General features: G+C 38.8%; 1 protein-coding gene across 2 annotated transcripts; it reads right to left on the bottom strand.

Moving 5' to 3' along the window:
• Window positions 1-283: 283 nt before the first annotated feature.
• On the bottom strand, window positions 284-15,736 carry tpgs1.S (tubulin polyglutamylase complex subunit 1 S homeolog). 2 transcript variants are annotated; one of them, XM_041579941.1, is made up of 6 exons: window positions 14,823-15,736; window positions 14,060-14,329; window positions 12,388-12,699; window positions 8,359-9,072; window positions 6,253-6,388; window positions 1,288-1,374 (listed from the first exon to the last, which is right to left on the bottom strand). In XM_041579941.1, exons 1-5 carry the CDS (start codon window positions 14,884-14,886, stop codon window positions 6,267-6,269), a joined length of 1,482 nt encoding a protein of 493 aa, XP_041435875.1. In that variant the 5' UTR covers window positions 14,887-15,736; the 3' UTR covers window positions 1,288-1,374; window positions 6,253-6,266. The 2 variants fall into 2 exon arrangements, with proteins under 2 accessions (XP_018099181.1, XP_041435875.1); XM_018243692.2 differs by lacking the exons at window positions 6,253-6,388; window positions 8,359-9,072; window positions 12,388-12,699; window positions 14,060-14,329; window positions 14,823-15,736 and adding an exon at window positions 3,253-3,642 and having other exon boundaries at window positions 284-1,374.
• Window positions 15,737-21,047: the final 5,311 nt, after the last annotated feature.

Below are 21,047 nucleotides of genomic sequence, written 5' to 3'. Positions count from 1 at the left end.
CCTGACCTAGGCAGGTTTGAGATGGAGTACTTTTTTTATTCAGGCTGTTAGCAACTGCGGGGTTTAAAAAATCTTCAGCACCGGGCTGGTGCACCTTCAGGACTAATGAAAACATGGCATTGGGCGTTTTTTTGAGTAATAATTACCTGATCCCTGTGTGCACTGGCGATTACCATGAAAGTCGTTGAGCATGCCCCCCCCCATGCCTACATGGTAGCTTGTTTATATAAACTATAGTAGTGTTTCTGAAACAAGAGTTTAAATATAATTATTTTAAACAAAGAGGTGAGAAGGAATTTATTTACATACTGACAAAAGAATACTCCAACATTGCCTCTGCTAAAATGGCCTACAATCATGACATGCTGCAGAGAAAATAAGTAATCTATTATTGCACATATCAGGAGACGTGCAAACAAAAGTGGTAGCTTCACTGTACATATATTTTTGGGACCCTATTCTGCATAAAATAACATTAAAATAACTTAATATTTACATATTTATGAATCATGCTGGGTGCATGTCTAAAACTATTTGACTTTCAATTCTACCATTCTCCAGGCTAGATTTTGAAATGCCTGTCTATATTATTATTACTTATCTTTCTATTTAGACAATCTCATATTTATTGTTCAGACTGGTTACTAGGATAACAGTGTTTAGAACCAGAAAACTAAGGTGAACAACCCAAAAACCACATTAAATACAAAATAAAGACCACATGCAAACTAACTTAAATGTCCACTATTTACATCATCATATAAGTTAAATTAAGTGCAAACTGCCCCTTTAATATTTGTGAATTAACACCTGACTTCTCCATTTACCAACATCAGGCCGAATATTTATCCTACAGGCTTTACCTTATAAAGAAACAAGGCACATGCATCCTTTAAAAACTGGTTTCTGCTCATAACAGCCTCAGAACTGTTGCCCAAAAGGGCTTTATCCATTGCTAAAGCTAAACCGTCTGGGCCAAGTTTTGAACCAGCCTCCAGATAACTAGCTGGAATAAAAAGATCACTAGTCACTAGAGCCTCTTCCAAGGTATCTAGCACAGCTTTGCCTAGCCTTTGGTCAGCTGGGCCTTTTTCATGGAGTACACTAAACAGAGAGTCCACTTTGGACCTGAATTCTAAAAGTACAAAGCAGGTCAAGACTCCATAACGGAAAATATCAAAGGGGACAGCCTCGTGGTCTCTGCACCGGATCTTCCTCAGAAGCTCAGAAGAAATCTCTTCAGGCAGTTCTCCTTCCTGGCATATCCTAGACAACACTTCACTGTAGTTCTTTCCAGTCAAGCCAGTCTTCTTCTTCCTCCCTCCCATGCTCAAACATTCATATGCCATGCTGAGGTTATTGTTAAACGCAGTCCTGTTTGGAGACACAAATGTATACTACTATAATAAGCACTGTAAATCATTAAATATGGAAATTATCACAACATTATTTAAACAGGGTGTAAAGTCATCCTTCAAAGTGTAGGGAGTCTAATGGATCCCTGGAAGGGAGTTTAATGGAGCCCTGGAAGGGATTCTCATTTCCATTTTTTAAGTGATTTGCCTTCTGCTTCTTTACAGGTTTTAAAAGGGAGTCCCAGACCCTGACAGCTAATAAACCCATCCTGTAAAGCTCAAATATATATAATGAATACTGTTACCCCCTACTGTAAAATATAAGGATAAGTCACTCCATGACCACATAAAAGCACAAGTCTGAAGGTCGAGTGCAATTATACAGGTCATGGAAGTCTGAGCTGATATATTCTCAGAATTTACAACATGGGGTGCATTATTTATTAATAATACACAGGTTCCAGTGAGTCATGTGACACAAATAACATCACTAAGCACCACTTGAAGATATAATTAACAGCATATTCATGACTCTTGTGTATTATATCATTGTTACTAATGTTTGATATCTTTTATTTTCAGACCCTCATATTCTAGTCTCATTAAAACTGGTAAATTGGACACTACCCACAAGACAGCTGCTAAACAAAAAGGTACAAAAAAAAATACAAAACAAACACCAATTCACATTTTCTCAGAGTTTCTCAGAATATCATTTTCTACATCCCAAAATGTCATTTTCTACATCCTGCAATTTAATGATTCTAATGGAAGCCCTGAACTTTTTCTGATGACCACATTCTCTTGCAGTATCACAAAATACTGCCAAGAGAAATAGATGGGTGATGAACAACAAGGGTTGTTTGTTGTTAAAGTAGAAGGAAAGGTTAAAATTAAGTAAGCTTTATCAGAAAGGTCTATATAAATACACCAGTAAACCCTCAAAGTAATGCTGCTCAGAGTGCTCTGTCAAAAGAAACACAGTATTTATTTCCTTCTTTTGTGTACACATGGGCTTCTGTATCAGACTTCCTGTTTTCAGCTTCAACCTCCATGGCTAGGACTTGAGCATGCTCAGTTTGCTCCTCTCCCCCTCCCTGCTGTAATCTGAGCCCAGAGCTATAAGTGAGCATGGAGACACTCAGGCAGGAAGTGATGTCACAGCAAGCTAATATGGTAGCTGCTATCCTAAACAAACAGAGAGAGCCGTTTACTCAGGTATGGCAGAATAAATATAGTCTTATAGCTTGCACTACTGTGGCTAATCTATTGGCAATAGCCTGCCTTGGTAGCTTTCCTTTTCCTTTAAGCTATTAATCACAAAATGAGGCTTATTACAGGTATAGGATCCATTATCCAGAAACCTGTTACCCAGAAAGATCAGAATTATGGAAAGGAATTTCCTTTTTCTCTGTAATAATAAAACAGTACATTTTACTTGATCCAAATTAAGATATAATTAATCCTTATTGGAAGCGAAACAAGCCCATTGGGTTTATTTAATGTTTATGCAATTTTCTAGTAGCCTTAATGTATGAAGATCCAAATGACGGAAAGATCTGTTATCCGGAGAACCCCAAGTCCTGAGCATTCTGGATAACCGATTCCACACCTGTACTAACAGGTAGAGGTATTTAGATAATGGCCACTACCATAGCGGCAGGGCTGTATGATAGAAGGGTGCACACATAAAATGCTGATGCTTTTGAGCTTCCAATCTAAAAGCTTTATGCAGAACAGAATCAAGCAATTATTTTACACATCCTTAAATAGACATTGATAAAATATGTCTGAGCATTTGCTAGTGAATCATTCGTTCATCTGCATAATATACTAATATACAACACTAGTTAGTAGGCAGCCCAGCCCACCTTCCGCTTCTCTATGATAATCGCACCTTTGGGAGTGGTGGGCCAGTCTCAAGTACCAAAGAGCCCGATTAATACGCTGCTGACCCAATAGATGGGCACCTTTATCCCCCGTCGCTGTCCCTGACCCCACACAAAGCTTTTCAAAGTAATCAGCCAGGAAAGCTGTAGGTTCCTCGGGCCTAGCCTCCAGCAGCTTCAGTACGGCCTCTCGTAGCATAGTCCTCGCCCCAGTCTGCACTAGAAACTCAGTTTCATTTATAGGACCCGATGTTGCTCGTGAAACTGGCGACCCAGCCATTACACGCTGCTTCTCCGCCATCATTATGCTAGTGTGAAGCCGTGCAGGCGCCATATCTAGTAAGGGCAAATCCAATATTCTCGGGCAAGATAGACATGCTCACCGCCGGCGCCATCTTTACTAAGGTTGTTTCCACTGTGGAGAGCGCAGTCGCCATGGCAACTAAAGCGGCTAACACAAGCTAAATGATAGTAAAGGATAATATGTGCCGATTCTTTGACGCTTCTTACAAATTCTGTTATGTTCACACTGGTAATTTCAAGTCATACGCAGATAGAAATAAATGATGATCCAAAATGCAATGTGAAAATGATTTGGTAAGGTTTATTATAAGCAAAGGTTCTTAGTAAAGGTAAACTGCAATTACAAGGCTGCACGTTTTTATTTTTCAGAATTATCATTATAACAGTGTATTTTTCAGTACCCATTTTGTTTTTGTGTAAGTGGCACATGGAAGGTTCTTTTCACTGTGTCAGAGGGGACACACAACATAGGGACTAGTGGGGCAGTGCCCAGGGCCTAGCGTTCCTAGGAGAAGGGTGAGGAACCCATGCTGACAGCAAAATTCAGGGTCTAAGGCAGTTATTCAATCGCTAGTGCAGAGAGTTGCAATTGCTTCCTCTGCACTTGAAGAGCAGAAATTTTGATTTAAAAATCAGAATTTTGTCTCTTTATGTTACCAGGAGCAGCTCTCAACTTGCCTCGAACGGAAACGCTCTTGCCCCCATGAACTAAGCTCCATTGTCCCCACTATAGTCTATCACTTGAAAAAGTGCCTCTGGATGTAATGCTGACCTATCAACGCAGAGTAGTACAGTGGATTTCTCAGGCACCAACCTCTGTATCCAGTAGCGTAACTACCAGTGGTGCAAAGGGTGCGATTGCACCTGGGTTCGCACCCCCTTGGGACGGGTTGCCACCTGGCTGGTATTTTACCAGCCTGGCCAGATAAAATGATTGTTGGTCCCAATATTATTAATAGGGAAAAAAGATAAATATATCGGAAGGCCGTTTTTTTTCCAGAAAAGGTGGCAACCCTACCCTTAGGGCCTGCCAGAGCTACGAAAACGGTTATCGCGTGCGGCTGAATAGAGGGAGATTCTAAAGCGAGCATGCCAGCAGCCAGGGTCGGACTGGGATGGTGGGACACCTGGAAAAAAAACTTGGTGGGCCCCGGCCCTCATGGGTCCTCTGCCAGGCCAGACCTGCGCCTCCGATTGTTTGGCACCCATCCTGTACCAGGGCCTGTCATTGAGTAGTTACGCCACTGTCTGTATCTTTGGATTTTTTCACTAACAGACTACCGGCACTGAGCTTTTTGGTCCATGTGCAGTTGGAGCCAGTCTGCAATACATGCACTGGAAAACTCCATAAATCACCAAAGGGAAAGAAGAGGATCCGAAGATGGCACCCATGAGCTCCCATTGAGCTACTCTGCATCAATAGGTCAGCGTTACATCCAGGAACACTTTTTAAAGTAAAGCAATGCAAGGCCGAAGCGGGAAGGGGGAACAATGAATATCAATGCATAGGGGCTTTTACGTTCGCCTTAAGTTCTCCTTTAAAAATGCACCGGATTCGGCCAGGATTCTGCCTTTTTCAGCAGGATTCAGCATATGCAAATTAGGGACGGGGAGGGAAATCGCAGAATTTCTGTAAAAAATCAAGGAAGTAAAAAATGTTTTCCCCTTCCTGAAGGATTCGGGGGTTTGGCCAAATCCAAAATAGTGGATTTGGTGCATCCCTACTAAAGAGCATCCCAAAGAGGCTGGGTCTCTCAAAAGATGGGTACTAGCACACCACTCCATGACACACTGTGCAGGGGGCAAACATATTAATTTGATAAGACTAAGAATAATAGTTTTAAAGCAATAGCAGATTACCAAAATCCTTGCTTGTGTGATTTTGGAGCTGTAGGAAGCGGTTTCACCCTTTGACACAAATTAGATAAAGAATGTGACACCAAATATGATGTAATGCTTGCTCTGATAAAGCCTGGTAGCAATATGAGAGAAAATGATAGAGAAGCCCTAGAAATTTTAGCACATTGAAAAAGTGCCATGAATTCAACATAAAATAATAATTTCATGAAACCCAATGCTTTCCTTTTAAGCAACTTACTATAAAAGCCAAGGGCGCAATAAAATAGTATTCCAAGAAAGGTGAATTCCTAAATAATTAACAGATAAATTTGAGTGCAAAAATAGAAACGTAACTTAATTATTCTAAGTTTCTTTCACAAAGGCAGATCTCTACCAAATGGGCATGAGTTCTAAACATCAAGTCTTTACAGATTCTATTTTACAATATAGTTAAATGCTGCAATTTGGCAATATAATGTCAGTTTTCACAGATTTGAAAACAAATGGAATATTTAATCTCTCGTTTTGTAGGTTCTGCAAGTGGCCATAGACACCCCCATAATAGAAGTCTTGTACTATGTTCAGTGTGTGTATGGTGGGAGGCAAGCCAGACCATTTTGGCAGAACGTCAAACGAGCTGGCAAATTTGATCGGAAGCCTTTGAAGGCAACCGAACATTGGCCACTGTTTGTATTGAAAAAAATTATCTTTCCTATGACCAATGTCACAGGAAAAGTTGTAATTGCTACATATATGGCCACCTTTATATGTAGCCCAATTCTAGTCTTGAATGCTATGGTACCATTGTCATTTTAGATCTGAGAAGCAGATACTGCTTATAAGAAATCCCATTTTACTTGACTGACCATCTCTGCACAGGTTACAGCTGTTTAGGTATGAAGGATCCTTTCCGTCTCAGGGCTCTCCAAAGTCGAAAAGAGAGCATCAGGCTTCCCATTAGGCCAAGTGTTGGGACAATGACCCAGGTTAATGCCAACCCACCTGGAAAATGAAAACAGAATAAGTGGCTTTACTATTCCTCACTGCCATAACACTTCCAAAATACTTGAGACAGGGTGATTGCGTTACAAGCACAGCATACTTAAACAGCATCACTCAATCTATTGTTTTTGTCAGGACAATACACCCAGGAATACAAGGTAGGGTTGCCACCTTTTCCGGAAAGAAAATACCGGCCTTCCTATATATTTATCTTTTTTCCCTATTAATAACATTGGGATCAACCATCATTTTTACCGGCCAGGCCGGTAAATCACCGGCCAGGTGGCAACCCTGATACAAGGTCACCACACAGAACAGTGAATATATAAAAAACAATAACAATTTTTACATCTATAATGGCAAACTTCACAGTTTGTTCATTCTAAGCTCATGGGTGCTATGTGGAACATAAAATAAATGTCACCCTTACTCAGCATGGCTGAAATGATGCTAAAGTCTTCAATAGTCATTGCCTGTGGGGGAAAAACTACCGGTTTGTCTCACACCTAGGTTCAGTATATTTCCACTCTTCAAAAAACACTATGTCAGGGGAACATCGGAGGAACTAAATGAAAGTAGAGAGGACAGACAGGGTTCTTCAAAAAGGCTTCTGCTCAAATATGTGTTGCACCATCTTTGAATGGAGGGAAGACATTCTTCTACTAGTATACTGCAAACAATAAAGAGTATTGCCTGCACTGTTACATTCAAGGCTACAGTTACAGCTGAATAATATTTTGCAGTATGGTGTACACATCTGCATAATAGCAATAATAGCTAAAATTTGCTTTAGAAAAACTACCCCATATACTATTAGCTTCAGACTCTCTGAATCATCTTGTACAGTAAAAGCTATACACACACTTGTAAATAATGGTTCTGTGACACCCAAGAACAGTATCACCCCATGCAAAATATATTATGCCCAATGAGAGGTAGTTTTTACTGTCAACAGAACTGCATTGTGTAGGCAAGAAGTCTTACCCCCAGACACAAGCCAGACAGAGACAAAATCAGCCTGCATCAGCCTGCTGAAGTTTGCAGGCCAGTTTCAGCCCCCGAACGCTGACTCCTCTTCTGTGTTTGCATCTGGAAGCATTGTGTCGGCTCTGTTGTTAACAAATTTGCAGAATTTCTGCCCAAAATGCAAAGTCTCTCAATTCGTTCTGGAGCCAACACAATGCTTCCGGATGCAAACACAGAAAAGGAGTCTGCTGAAATCGACCCTCAGATTTCAGCAGGCTGATTTCAGCCCCATATGGCCCTAGCCTAAGGTAGGTCTTATCATCCTACACTAATTACAATGTGTAATGAATTTGTTTTAGACAGTAGAAGTCATTATTTGCATGGAACACAGTATAATATAGAGGCAGAGGAGCACCATTTCAGATACACATGACAGCGGATTATGTAGGGTTACACACACTGGAATACAGAACTTTAAGCAAAAAGCTGGATTTTTCTCTAAAGTGCATGTGCTCAACTGGTGCAAAAGAAATAAGCAGCAGAAGAAGATGGCTACATGGCGCTTGCAAAGAACTATTCTGGGATGGTGCGGTTTTCTGCTAACAGGTGCACTGGTCTGGGTTATCAGATAAGTGATTCTAATTATTGGGGAGTGCCTAACATTTGGTACTTGCAGTAATTTTGATTTTCTTTCTCCAATTACAAGAGTACTGTAAAATCCACCAATAAATATGAGCATATTTTGTAAAACCATATACCGTATATGTGGAAAAAAGTACAAAACTATTGGACAAGTTTAATAATAATAAGCCAGAGCTGCAATTGCATTAATATGATGACTGCAAGCTATAGTAATATCGAGTCCCTTAAAAGGAAATGAAAACAAAACTATGCTATAATAATACCACATCTATTGGGCAGTCAGGAATTAGAGGGAGTAAGTATATTACCTTGTATTACAACTTAAAAGGATATCTGTCATTGAACACATAAAGCAAACTTACCTCTTGGAATTACTGGGGTGGGAGATTCATTTGCAGCCTGGATCCCTTGGGAAGACATAAATTGAAGTATTGTAGTAGGCCAAGGTGTAGGGCTTGGTCGTACTTGAGTATTAGACAATTTACTTTGATGAACAAGTGGTAATGTTGTGAAAAGATGTTCAACAGACTTCATTTGGGTAGTGCTCTCTTCTGTAGAAACAGATGTAAGGCTTTCTGTCTTGGGAGATGTTTGGCCATCTTTCATGTTTTTACCTTGTTCAGAAGTATAATAGGCAACAGAGGCAGATTGAGTACCTTGAAAGGCAGAAATGAAGGGCTTGGAATAACTTCTGACATTAACATTTGTTCTAACAGTTGGATATTCTGTAAGAAGATTTGTGTGTTTTTTCCTGGAAGATGATGTTTGAAAGACCTTCTGAAATGCAGTGGGCATGGCTGTTGGAAACCTTCTGAAAGAATTGCTACTGCCTGGCAAGGAGCTGCTTGGTATAGTTGCAGTTATAAGCTGCTTAGGACTCTCTAAAGGACTTTTGGGAAAAGTCTGTGTGCCAGTATCCATGGGTAACCTGGATTTGTACTCTTGTGCGGGACTTGAAACTTCATGCAAGATTTCAGGGTACTCTTCTGGGATAGTATATGTTATGGTCGAACTTGCTGCACTGGTGGCTTGGATGCCTACATTTAGGGACGTGGCTAGATGTAAGCCAACTGTATCTTTGGAAAAAACAAAACCCTTTGTATGAATGAATTTTGCAACAATATGTGTGCTATTTGACTCAACAGGTTAGCAGTAAAGACATTTCAAACAGTAACATCATCAGAACATCATCTAATGCATTTTAAGACTATATGCATTTGCCAAATCCCTTGTGTTAATGGGAGTAAAAGCTAAATTAAGTTCCAGATGGACTTCTGCAGTAGTTCAGTACTTCTGCAGCCCAGGCAACCGGCTGTTTCAATCAATAACAAGTTGCAACTGGAATGGTTTCTGTAGCCTGGCTATTGTGTGATCATAAACTTGTAACCAACAACCCATTTTTAGAACTCTATGCACTTGTACAGAATGAATGCTTAAAGATAGTCTGGTCACTTGCACATCCATTATACTTTACTTATGCTATAATTAGCCTTGGAGTACTTGGATTTTTTGCAGTTGTATTGTACTAACTAAATGGTAGGCTAAGGTTATGGACACACATACACTTAACTGCGTAAATACGCTAGCAGAAGTGCCATAGCATTAGCTTGAAACAGCAACGTAGCAGTCGGCTTTTCTAAAAACCGCAGCCCGGACCAAACGTACGTGTGTCCATAGCCTTAGCATATTATTTGACACATCCCTTCAATTTTGAGTTTATTTTATGCCTTTAAAATACGTGTTGGTTTTGGAACTCTATCCCCAATCAACAGCAGAGGAAGATTCAGCCTGTGACACCAGAGCTTTGATTAGGACTTTCCCAAACAATGCAACTATGTCGGGAGGTAGCAGCCTATAAAAACATATAATCATAGGTAAATAGTTAGGAGCACCATGGGACAGCTTGGCAAATTTATAAACATGAAATAAATAAAAATGCCTGTTTCTGAAACTGTATGCACAGAATAATCAACTAATAAAACATAGGGCCTGGGAAGTGCACTGATCAAGCCCCCTTCCTTGTACCTTCAATCCCCTTTGTACATATGGAGAGATTTTTTTGCCCACTATGTACATTGCCCCCCATATATGCTCCTGAGACTACATGGCACTCAAACGGACACAAATCCTCTTATCAGGGATGTCTGCAGGCACAAGGTAAATAGGGAACAAAACAAAAGGGATACGGTGTAAAATGCAGTATAATTCAAGGAAAATATTGAATCAATACAGCTCCAGACAGTAATTTTCAACTGCAATGTGTTTTATTCAGCAGTGTAGGCCTACACTGCTGAATAAAACACATTGCAGTTGAAAATTACTGTCTGGAGCTGTATTGATTCAATATTTTCCTTGAATTATGCGCATGGGCTGTAACACAGACACCTACTGAATCTTACAGCAATAAAGTGAAGAAATTGGAAACTGAATCATACCTATTCTATTAAAATGCAGTATAGGCACTTGTATTAAAGGTGCCTTATGAAGATAGTTATAACAAGAAATCATGTGAAAATCTAAATGTATGAGAAACAATAACGGTAGGTATACAGGCAAGTATGGGCTCCATTTTAAAGGAAAAGTTCAGTGTAATAATAAAAACTGGGTTAATAGACTATGCAAAATAAAAAATGTTTCTAATATAGTTAGTTCTCCAAAAATGTAATGTATAAAGGCTGGAGTCATTGGATGTTGAACAGAACCCAACTTTTGCTGCTTTTCAGCTCTCTAACTCTGAGTTAGTCGGCGTCTTGAAGGGGGGCTATATGGGACATAACTGTTCAGTGAGTTTGCAATTGATCCTCAGCATTCAGCTCAGATTCAAAAGCAGCAGTTATGGCCCATGTGCCCCCCTTAAAGTCACTGATTGGTTACTGACTGGTAACCAATAAGTGGAAACCAAGAGAACTGCAAAGCAGGAAGTAGTGTTCTGGCTATTATGTTACACATCCAGTCACTCCAGCCTTTATACATTACATTTTTGCCTAACTAACTATATTAGAAATATTTTTTATTTTGCACAGCCCATCTATTTATGCAGTTTTTATTTTTATACTGTATTGTTCCTTTAAGAAAATAATTTCAATTTTTGAAAATTATTTGTCTTTTCTTTGTAATGAGAAAATAGTACAGTGTTTTTGGTGGCACTGGACTTATTTAATTTTTAAAGGATTTTTAGCAGATTTAAAGTATGGAGATCCAGATTACAGAAAGATCCCTTATTCGAAAAAACCCAGGTCACAAACATTCCGGATAATAGATCCCATGCCTGTATTAAATATATTATGTATTATGTGAGAGCTCTGAAGATGTGAAATTCTGTCCCTGAAGCAGTTGTACAGGCTGATACATTAGATAGCTTTAAAGGGATACTGTCATGGGAAAAACATTTTTTTCAAAATGAACCAGTTAATAGTGCTGCTCCAGCAGAATTCTGCACTGAAATCCATTTCTCAAAAGAGCAAACAGATTTTTTTATATTCAATTTTGAAATCTGACATGGGGCTAGACATAATGTCAATTTCCCAGCTGCCCCAAGTCATGTGACTTGTGCTCTGATAAACTTCAATCACTCTTTACTGCTGTACTGCAAGTTGGAGTGATATCACCCCCTCCCTTCCCCCCCCCCAGCAGCCAAACAAAAGAACAATGGGAAGGTAACCAGATAGCAGCTCCCTAACACAAGATTACAGCTGCCTGGTAGATCTAACAACAATACTCAATAGTAAAAACCTATGTCTCACTGAGACACATTCAGTTACATTGAGAAGGAAAAACAGCAGCCTGCCAGAAAGCATTTCTCTCCTAAAGTGCAGGCACAAGTCACATGACCAGGGGCAGCTGGCAAATTGACAAAATGTCTAGCCCCATGTCAGATTTCAAAATTGAATATACAAAAATCTGTTTGCTCTTTTGAGAAATGGATTTCAGTGCAGAATTCTGCTGGAGTAGCACTATTAACTGATGCGTTTTGAAAAAAACATGTTTTCTGATGACAGGATCCCTTTAAGAAGGGGGTAAGATGGCTTTTTAGCGCTAGAGGGAATACAGGGTTATGGAAGATTGAGCATAGTATAAGTTGATCCAGGTACTAGTCCAATTACCATATCAGGAAGAATTGTTTCCCCAATTTGAGGCAAATTGGAGAGGCTTCAAATAGAGTTTTCTGCCTTCCTCTGGATCAACTAGTAGTTAGGCAGGTTATATATAGACTAAAAAGGTTGAACTTGATGGACGTGTGTCTTTTTTCAACCTAACGTACTATGTAACAAATATAAAATAAGTATAGTTAACTATACCATGTAACATCATTTAATATATTAATTATCAAAAGTACAGTTAATCACTATTATTTGTAAACACAATTATACAAAGATTATGAACTTAAATACCTTTCAGTGGAAGGTGCAGGATTCCTTTTCTTGTGAATAAATGTCCACCAACAGCTATTTCTGCTTCACAGCCATATGAGGTTCTTGGTTCCCACTCAGTGTCTCCTGCAAATGGCAGTATCCATGTGTAATAGCTTAAGCCATCCTCATCCTCATCCCACTCTTCTTTCTGCTTGGAGGCCTCCAAACTCTCTAAACCTTTGAACCACTTGACTGTAATGTCTGATTTCACATACACTGCCCTCATGAAGCAATGCAGAGAAGGGGGCTCTGCTTCAGGGTGAGCACTTAGGATCAATGACTCTGGCAGGGCTGAAAGAGACAAAAATCTAGTAGCTAAAGGGGATGTAAATCCAAATACAACATTTTACACAATGAAAGAAAATATTGCTGTTTTAATAGTACAGGAATGGGACCTGTTATCCAGAAAGCTCGGGGCCTGGAAGTTTTCCGGATAAGGGGTCTTTCAGTAATTTGGATCTCCATACCATAAGTCTACAAAAAAGATTAATAAATAATTTAAAGTTGAAATAAACCCAGCAGAATTGTTTTGCCTCCAATAAGGATCTGTTTTTTTTTTTTTTTATTATAACAAAGAAAAAAGGAAATAATTTTTAAACATTTGAATTATTTCATTAAAATGAAGTCTATGGGAGATGGCCTTGCAGTAATTCAGAGCTGTCTGGATAACAAGTTCCTGGATAATGGATCCTATACCTGTACAGGCATGGGACCTGTTATCCAGAATGCTTGGGACCTGGGGTTTTCCAGATTACGGATCTTTCCGTAATTTGGATCTTCATACTTTAAATCTACTAGAAAATCATGAAAACATTAAAGAAACCCAATAGGCTGGTTTTGCTTCCAATAAGGATCAATTATATCTTAGTTTGGATCAAGTACAATGTACTGTTTTATTACTACAGAGAAAAAGGAAATCATTTTTAAAAATTTCGATTAATTTATGGAGTCTATGGGAGACAGCCTTTCCATAATTCGGAACTTTCTGCATAGCGGGTTTCCGAATAATGGATCCCATACCTGTACTTACAAACAAAAGTAAGAGTGCTATTACTTGCACAGGCTGGCTGTCTCCCAATTTAATCAAACAATTCAAATTCTTAAAAATGATTTCCTTGTACCAAATCCAAACTAAGATATAAATAATCCTTATGGGAGGACATTACAATACTATTAGGTTTTATTAATGTTTAAATTAGGTGCCTAACTATAGAGGAAACAGACCCTGCGGCTGCAAGGAGGTATAATGGCCCTATAAGGCCCTAATTCATACAATTTTAATACATTTTTATTTCAATAAAGATTAGTAAAAAAAGTCAATCTCTAAACATTTTGGGGGCCTGAAAAATAATTTGCAGTGGGGCCCAGTAATATCTAGTTACACCACTGGCTTAAATGACTTTGTAGTAGACTTACAAAAAGATCCCTTATCTGGAATACCCCAGGTCCCAAGCATTCTGGATAACAGGTTCCATACCTATAGCAGTACACAGCTTCTCCCCAGCCATAAATCCAGTTACCAGAAAACCTTGCATGTACTGTGACAAACAGACCTGTATCTCACAAACTCAGCATCAGTCAGAACTACCATCTACAGTATATCTCCGGCTTCCCCAAACAAGCAGTGCAGTAAATGAAACTGTTTCTTTACCATATACATGCAGGGACACCGAGTTCTGATAATTCTTTTTGTCACCCTTAGGGCATATTCCCACACATATCATGGTTCCATCCATAGAGATGCTGGCATTTTGAATGTTCAGAATGCTGAAACCTGTACCAATATACAGTCCTCCGAGGTTGGTATCAAGTCCCTTCCATGTAGTAGAGCCTCCAGGGCAACTGATTGAGCAGTTAAGTTGAACTGATGCCCCCAACAAAACCACTGGATTTTGAGGGGCTATGGATAACTCATACTGTGCTGTGGAGAGAGAAAGAGGGTAGGACAAATGGAAAACAAAAATAAGAAGAAATGTTAAAAGAAAGAAGCTGAGAGATAAGAAAGTGCCTGAATAAAGGCAGGAAAATTTCAAGGAACTCTATTACAGGATACAGTGAGGAAAGGGAGATAGAGAAAATAATGAATCAATGGGAGGAAGGTGGTCAGGACAGGTCAGGATAACAATTCAGGATAACAATTCAGAAGTGGAAATGTTGATGAGGAATAGCTCAGCACTTTTACAGTACATTGAGGAAAACAGTGGATGCATGAAAGGTGAATAAAGGGGAAAAAGCATGCCTTTGTGCAGATCATGACTCAAAGCTTAGTTTAAGAAACTGTTTGCACAGATCTCCTGCATAGTAAGAATTAGAAAATGAGCACATTTATTATATCTGTGATTCTACTTATGAAACACTAAAACCACACAAACCTATTGTTTGCCATAATGTCATTGTTAAGAAAGGAAACTCACCTTGACAAGCAATGAAGAGATGCAGAACGTATAACAAAATGCATGAATAATATGACAGAGCCATGTTTTTAAGGGTTTGCTTCTCTGACCTTCTTCCTAGCTTTCTGCTGACATTTACCCTGTCCCTCAGTTATATACCTCTGGAAAATTAGCTAGAAATGGGGACTCTTTGGTCTGCAGGGAAATCTAGAGGATGGAAGCTGGGCAGGGATAAAGGAAGGTATGATGAACAATGAAGAAGGAATTCCCTTCTCGGATGGGAATTAACCCAGGGTAAGGAAAGCGACATATTTCTGAATAGTAGCAGAAGAATACATGCAAATTTTTATGATAAAACCATTATGCTATTTTATCGTAGTATTTGACATTAAACTAAAAACACTGCCAAAAACATGATGGGGTAAAGTAAATATTTATTGCCTATGCCATAGATTTATATGTTTTAAATGACCTTTGGCCCATAGCAATGCTTTTGGTAGTCTAATGCAATTTGTATTACCTATAGCTTGTCCTATGGGCTACTGGGCAGATGAAAATGTTAGCTTCATTATTACATTACCCTTCTTGGTTGTATTTCTCTACCTCTTGTGACTGGCACTAGATTTGAGCAATTTATAAGCTTTTTCTGTTAGCCATGACTTGATATAATCTTCAAGTAAATGGAGTACAAAACAATGCCACCATAGTGTATTCATTTTACAAGTAATTTGTAAATGATAAGATCTAAACAATCCCTGGTAACAATCTCAAACTGTACAAGTACACAGACCAATGCTGTATAGTATCTGACTGGCCCACTTTACACTGCTGGCTGTGACTACAAGCACCATTCAATCAATGCCATGCCGGTTCTATGATTAACACTAGGGATGGGCAATTTTTTTTCACCTTGTTTCGCCGCAAAAATGACGCCCATAGACTTGTATGACGTTGTGTGTCAAAAAAAAAAAAAAAAGCGTGTCCAAAAAATTTCATATACTTTAATGGGCGTCAGCAATATTTTGGCGGCGGCAAATTTGTCAAAACGAAACGGGTCAAATTCGCTCATCCCTAATTAACACACCTAAAGAATGAGGATCAAAGAAGAATGAAAGGCATTGTGGGAAATGAAGTGTTGGCTAAAGGGAGCAGCCTATTGCAACAATATTTCTTCAGTGGTACATGTAGTCAGGTCAACTTTTTATTGTATATGTTTTACTCTTAAAAGGGGACACAGAGCATTTTTAAAATCTCATCTCATGTAAGCTACTGTAAATAATAAGAAATTAGGGTTAAAAATAATTAATATATGTTTACCTTGCATATTGATTGATGCCCTCAATACTCTTACAAATAAAACATCTATCTGTTGTTATCCTTTAATCCTGAGCCCCCCCAACACTTCCCCCTGCCATTTCAAGCTGCATGACCTTTCTCCTTTCAAGCAGCCTTTTAGTATCTTCTGCCTGCTCTCAGTTACACAACTTACAAAGACTTTGGTTTCTTTGAGCCAATAAAAATGTTCACCTTTAAATTAACTGTTAGTATAATGTAGAGAGTGATATTCTGAGATTATTTGCAATTTGGTTTTCATTTTTATTATTTGTTGTTTGAAGTCACAGAAGTTTACATTTTTCAGGGGACCAGAAAAAAATGGTGTAAAATCCAGGAAAATGTAAAATCCAGGAAAATGTAAAATCAGGGAAATTTTTTCTGCATAATATATAGGTGGGACCACAAAATAACAATGTAAAATGAGGGAAAACTTAAAATCAGGGGATGTAAAATTGAGGTTGCACTCTATTTAGCTTTTTATTCAACAGCTCTCCAGTTTGCAGTTTCTGCCATCTGGTTGACGAGTCCTAATTCCCCTAGCAGCCATGCATTGATTTGAATAAGAGACTGGGATAAGAATAGAAAGAGGAGTAATAAAAAATAGCAATAACAATACATTTGTAGCCTTACAGAGCATTTGTTTTTAAATGAGGTCAGTGACCCCCATTTGAAATCTGGAATGAATCAAAAAAAGAAGGCAAATAATTAACTATAAAGAATAAATAATAAAGACCAATGAAAAGTTGCCTAGAATTAGCTATTCTATAACACACTAAAAGTTGACATAAAGGTGACAGGAATATAGATAAATGGAGGGCAATATATGTTTATAGGTGCAAAGAAACCTAAAGTTACCCCTACATAGAGTAACCAAACGCTCACAATATCATATATCAGGTTTGCACACTCAAAAAAACTTTTGTACAAGACTCAGGTGGTATCACAGAAAATCTTTTTAGTGTTTAAACGAATCAATTTGGCAGATACAATAATGTTTACAAAAACAGTAAAGCATACTGTATATAACAGTAATATACATACCACCCAATGGTGTGTACACGGCAGAAAGAAAGCAACAAGGAGCGGATACACCTGCCAAAAATGAGAAGAGAGCTGGTTGTTACCTGTGAGTTTGGGAATCTAGCAGATGAAATGCTAAGAGATCCAAATAGTGGAAAAAACAAACTCACCTCGCATTAGAGAGAGAGACTGCTCCTAGAGCAGAATTTAACCCTTGCAAAGGCTATTACAGTTGCTAGCGAATTGAAACAGCAGTAGCAGAGGCTAAAACTCTCAATCAGGGAACTGCTGGGAATGTACAGACTGTGAATTCAGCACTGTGGCCTAATAATGCACAGTCACAGGAAAAATACAGTGCTAAGGAAAAGGACTCACCTACACTGCAACACCAGGCAGCAAATACAAATAGAAAATACTGCTTTCGCTGTGGTCATGTTACATGTCCTGCAAAAGCTAAACGGTGCCGCAAATGCACAAAAGTAGGACATTTTGCTAAGATCTGCCGTAGCTCTGCTAAAGATGTTCATGAAGTCACTACTACAAATGTATTAAGTGTGGCTAAAGCTGGTACATTTATTCCAGACAAGTTTATACGCACTGTCAGTGTCAATACTGCTTCTGCTGACAAGGGACTCTCCATTAACCTGATGCTTGATACAGGTTCAGCTGTTTCTATACTACCAAAGGATATTTTCTTGAAATACTTTGCAAAAGATCCGATTGTTGCACCTGCCCTGAAACTGGTCAGTTACTTAAAGGATCCAATCCCTGTGCTTGGTTGCTTGCCAGTGACTGTACAATTTGAATCAAATACTGCAAAATGTGACTTTTACATTGTGACAGGGCTGGAACTAGGGGTAGGCAGAGTAGGCACGTGCCTAGGGCGCAAAGCTGAGGGGGTGCCAGGCACGTACCTGCTCTTTCGCCTACCCCATGTCTGGTCCTGTGTCTCCCTGGCTGCAGCTGGTAATTTGCGTTGCGCGCGTGCGCGCTGACGCGCACTTATACGCTGGCGTGTACTTTCGCGCATGCGCGATTAAGCACACAATAAGCCGGCGCTGTGGCCGGCCAGGTTGCCTAGGGCGCCTGGCCGGGTTGCCCGGCTCTGCATTGTGAATAAGGGTACTGCTATACTTGGAAGGGATCTCGTTGCTGCATTACACATACAATTAGTTGATGGTCTCATTACTATAGCGCCAGTGCCTGCCACACAGCCAGTGTCTAAAATTTCACCACAAAGCAACACTTCACTCGGCTGTGCAAAGAACTTTGTACACAAAGTGAAGTCGAGACCAGATGTAAAACCAGTACAATTTCCTGATTCAGCATGGGAAAAACTTGGTATTGATATTGTCGGTCCTTTTACAGATGCTCCTATAGACTGCAGATTTGCTATAACCTTGATGGACTATTACAGTAAATGGCCTGAAATTGCATTTGTTTCTCATATAACATTAGCTACAGTAATAACATTTCTGTCTACAGTCTTCAGCAGAGAAGGTAATCCAAAGGAGTTAATATCAGACAACGGTCCACAGTTTGTCTCATATGATTTTGAATCCTTTCTGAGAGAGAGGAATATTGTGCATAGGAAATCTTCAGTGTATAACCCACAAGCAAATGGAGAAATCGACCGATTCACCAGAAGTCTGAAAGAAGCACTGCAGACAGCAAATCTTACTGGGAAATCTTGGAAAGTATTTACAACAGAGTTCTTACATAACTACAGAGCAACGCGCCATGCAACAACCCAATCATCTCCAGCTGAATTATTACATGGCAGACAGATGCGCACTAAGTTACATGTTGCAGACCTCAAACTTCCACAAAATACTGCGCCTACAAAATCATCTACTGCTGAAATTGTGAAATGTCAACAAGCCAAATGTAAGGCTTATACTGACAGAAAACATGGTGCAAGAGAAGTACACTTTCAGCCTGGATCTTTAGTCAGAATTAAGAAACAAGGAATACTGAAACAAGGACAATCTAAATTTACTACACCACTTGAAGTGAGACGCCAGCGAGGACCATACACATATGAACTGTCTGATGGACGCATATGGAATGCAAGTCGTCTTGCTCCTGTTAGATATGACTTTGGAGAAGCTCCATTTGATGGACATTTTCCTACTCCTGATGTCAACTGCAAAAGGCCTGAAGAAAGTGAACCTATAAGGCGTACTGAGAGAATCACAAAACTACCTGCATGGACGAAGGACTTTGTTATGTGAAGAATGTATAATATTGTTTTAAAATGCATACTGTTTAATTGTGTGGTTTATTACATTTGCCCAAATGCTTTCCTACTATAGGGGGAATATGTGGTGTTTATACAAATGGCCTGTAGAGGTCACTGTGCTCAGACTTATACTGTGCATACTTCCTGACGGCTTAAAAGTGAAAGTTACTGTTGTGTAAGGGCTGCATGAGTCTCTGCTAATAAAGCACTGTTATACTCTACTCATCCTCGGCTACCCAAAACATAACACCACACCTTTAAGCTGTACTGCTGTGGGTTTATGATTCATAGTCAAGAATTTCCATAAAACGACATATATTTGGTGAGCTTTTTAAATCAGACCTAATTTTCTGCATATAATAAAATATATTTGTCTTTATCTTGAAACATGGCATTTTAAGTTTTTTATACATTAAGGGGCCCATTTACTAATAATCAAACTTCGTTTTTTTCCAAAAAAACAAATGGTTTTCCTATATTTCTAAAAAAAAATCAAGGGGCAGATTTAAAGTTTGAGGTGAATTTTCTTGGTGGACTTTGAAAAATCTAAGTGATTTTTGGGAAAAACTTTGAATCGAATTCGATCAAATGCACTTCAATTCGAATTTGGCCGAATACGTACCTATTTGATTGAAAACAGACCTATTTGACCAAAAAAAAAAACGACTTAATTTCGGTTGGTCTTTTTGAATTCAAATTTTTAAGTTTTGTCAATTCAAAATTCGACCGTAGATAAATAAATATGCCCCTAAGTGTAAAAACCACAAAAACTTGTAAGGCAAACCATCACCAAGTAAAAGTTGTCGAGTTGCTATACATGTCAATGGGAGCTGTGCTGATCCTATTGGGTTGCTTTAAATCAATTTGGACTTTGAGGTTTTCTAATCTAGAAATTGTTTGAAAAACAATATTTAGAGGTATTCGTACTATTCGGCACTAGTTTTTGTTTGCACTTTTTATAATCATATTTTTAATAAATCCATTAACAGTCGATGTTTCCAAAACCTCTAAAATCCAACTTTTAACAAATAAGCCTCCATGTATTCAAATATTGTTACAGAAGTGAAATTACACCAAAATGGCACATATGGAAAGTTTACCTTATCCTATAAAAAAAAAAAAAAATGTTTTCTTCAGTAGGTTTGTCCTAGGTCATGGCCAGAAACTGAAAGCACCATGTGCAAAACTCATTTCTCTGTTAAGGCTAGTGAAGTGCAAATATGCCCAGCAGTTAAAAAAAAAAAAAAATGTAATGTGTGAAATGTAAAATTCTATGAAAACAACAGTATCTAGAGTGATGTTCCCTATGATTGGTGAAGCCTACTGGTTATCATATTACCACCTAAGCTTAGAAAAGGTTATAGCAGGATGTCAATTATTAGAAGAAATTCTTGACTTATTTAATGTTTAGTTTGATGTAGGCAACAATATTCTGAGACAATTTGCAACAGGTATTCATTTTTTATATCTTGTGGTTTTGGAATACACTTTTTGTTCAGCAGTTCTCCAGATTGCAATTTCAGCAGGTATCTGCTAGAGTCCAACTTAGCCTACCAACAGGCATTGGTTTGAAAGAGAGACTGGGAGATGAATAGGAGAGGCCTAAGCATGCGTGAGAAAAAAAGAAGCCAGAAGACAGATGCTCCATG

The sequence above is a fragment of the Xenopus laevis genome, chromosome 1S, assembly GCF_017654675.1.
Source record: "Xenopus laevis strain J_2021 chromosome 1S, Xenopus_laevis_v10.1, whole genome shotgun sequence".
NCBI lineage: Eukaryota > Metazoa > Chordata > Amphibia > Anura > Pipidae > Xenopus > Xenopus laevis.
The sequence above is the reverse complement of the archived record's forward strand: the minus strand, read 5'-3'. Positions and strand labels throughout refer to the sequence as shown.

Coding starts and splice junctions, on each gene's coding strand:
- tpgs1.S (XM_041579941.1), bottom strand. CDS start 14,886: ATGGCTCTGTCATATTATTCATGCATTTTGTTATACGTTCTGCATCTC. Junction 9,073..12,387: donor CCTGCACCTTCCACTGAAAG/GTATTTAAGTTC, acceptor TTTTTTCCAAAG/ATACAGTTGGCTTACATCTA. Junction 6,389..8,358: donor CACCCCAGTAATTCCAAGAG/GTAAGTTTGCTT, acceptor TTCATTTTCCAG/GTGGGTTGGCATTAACCTGG.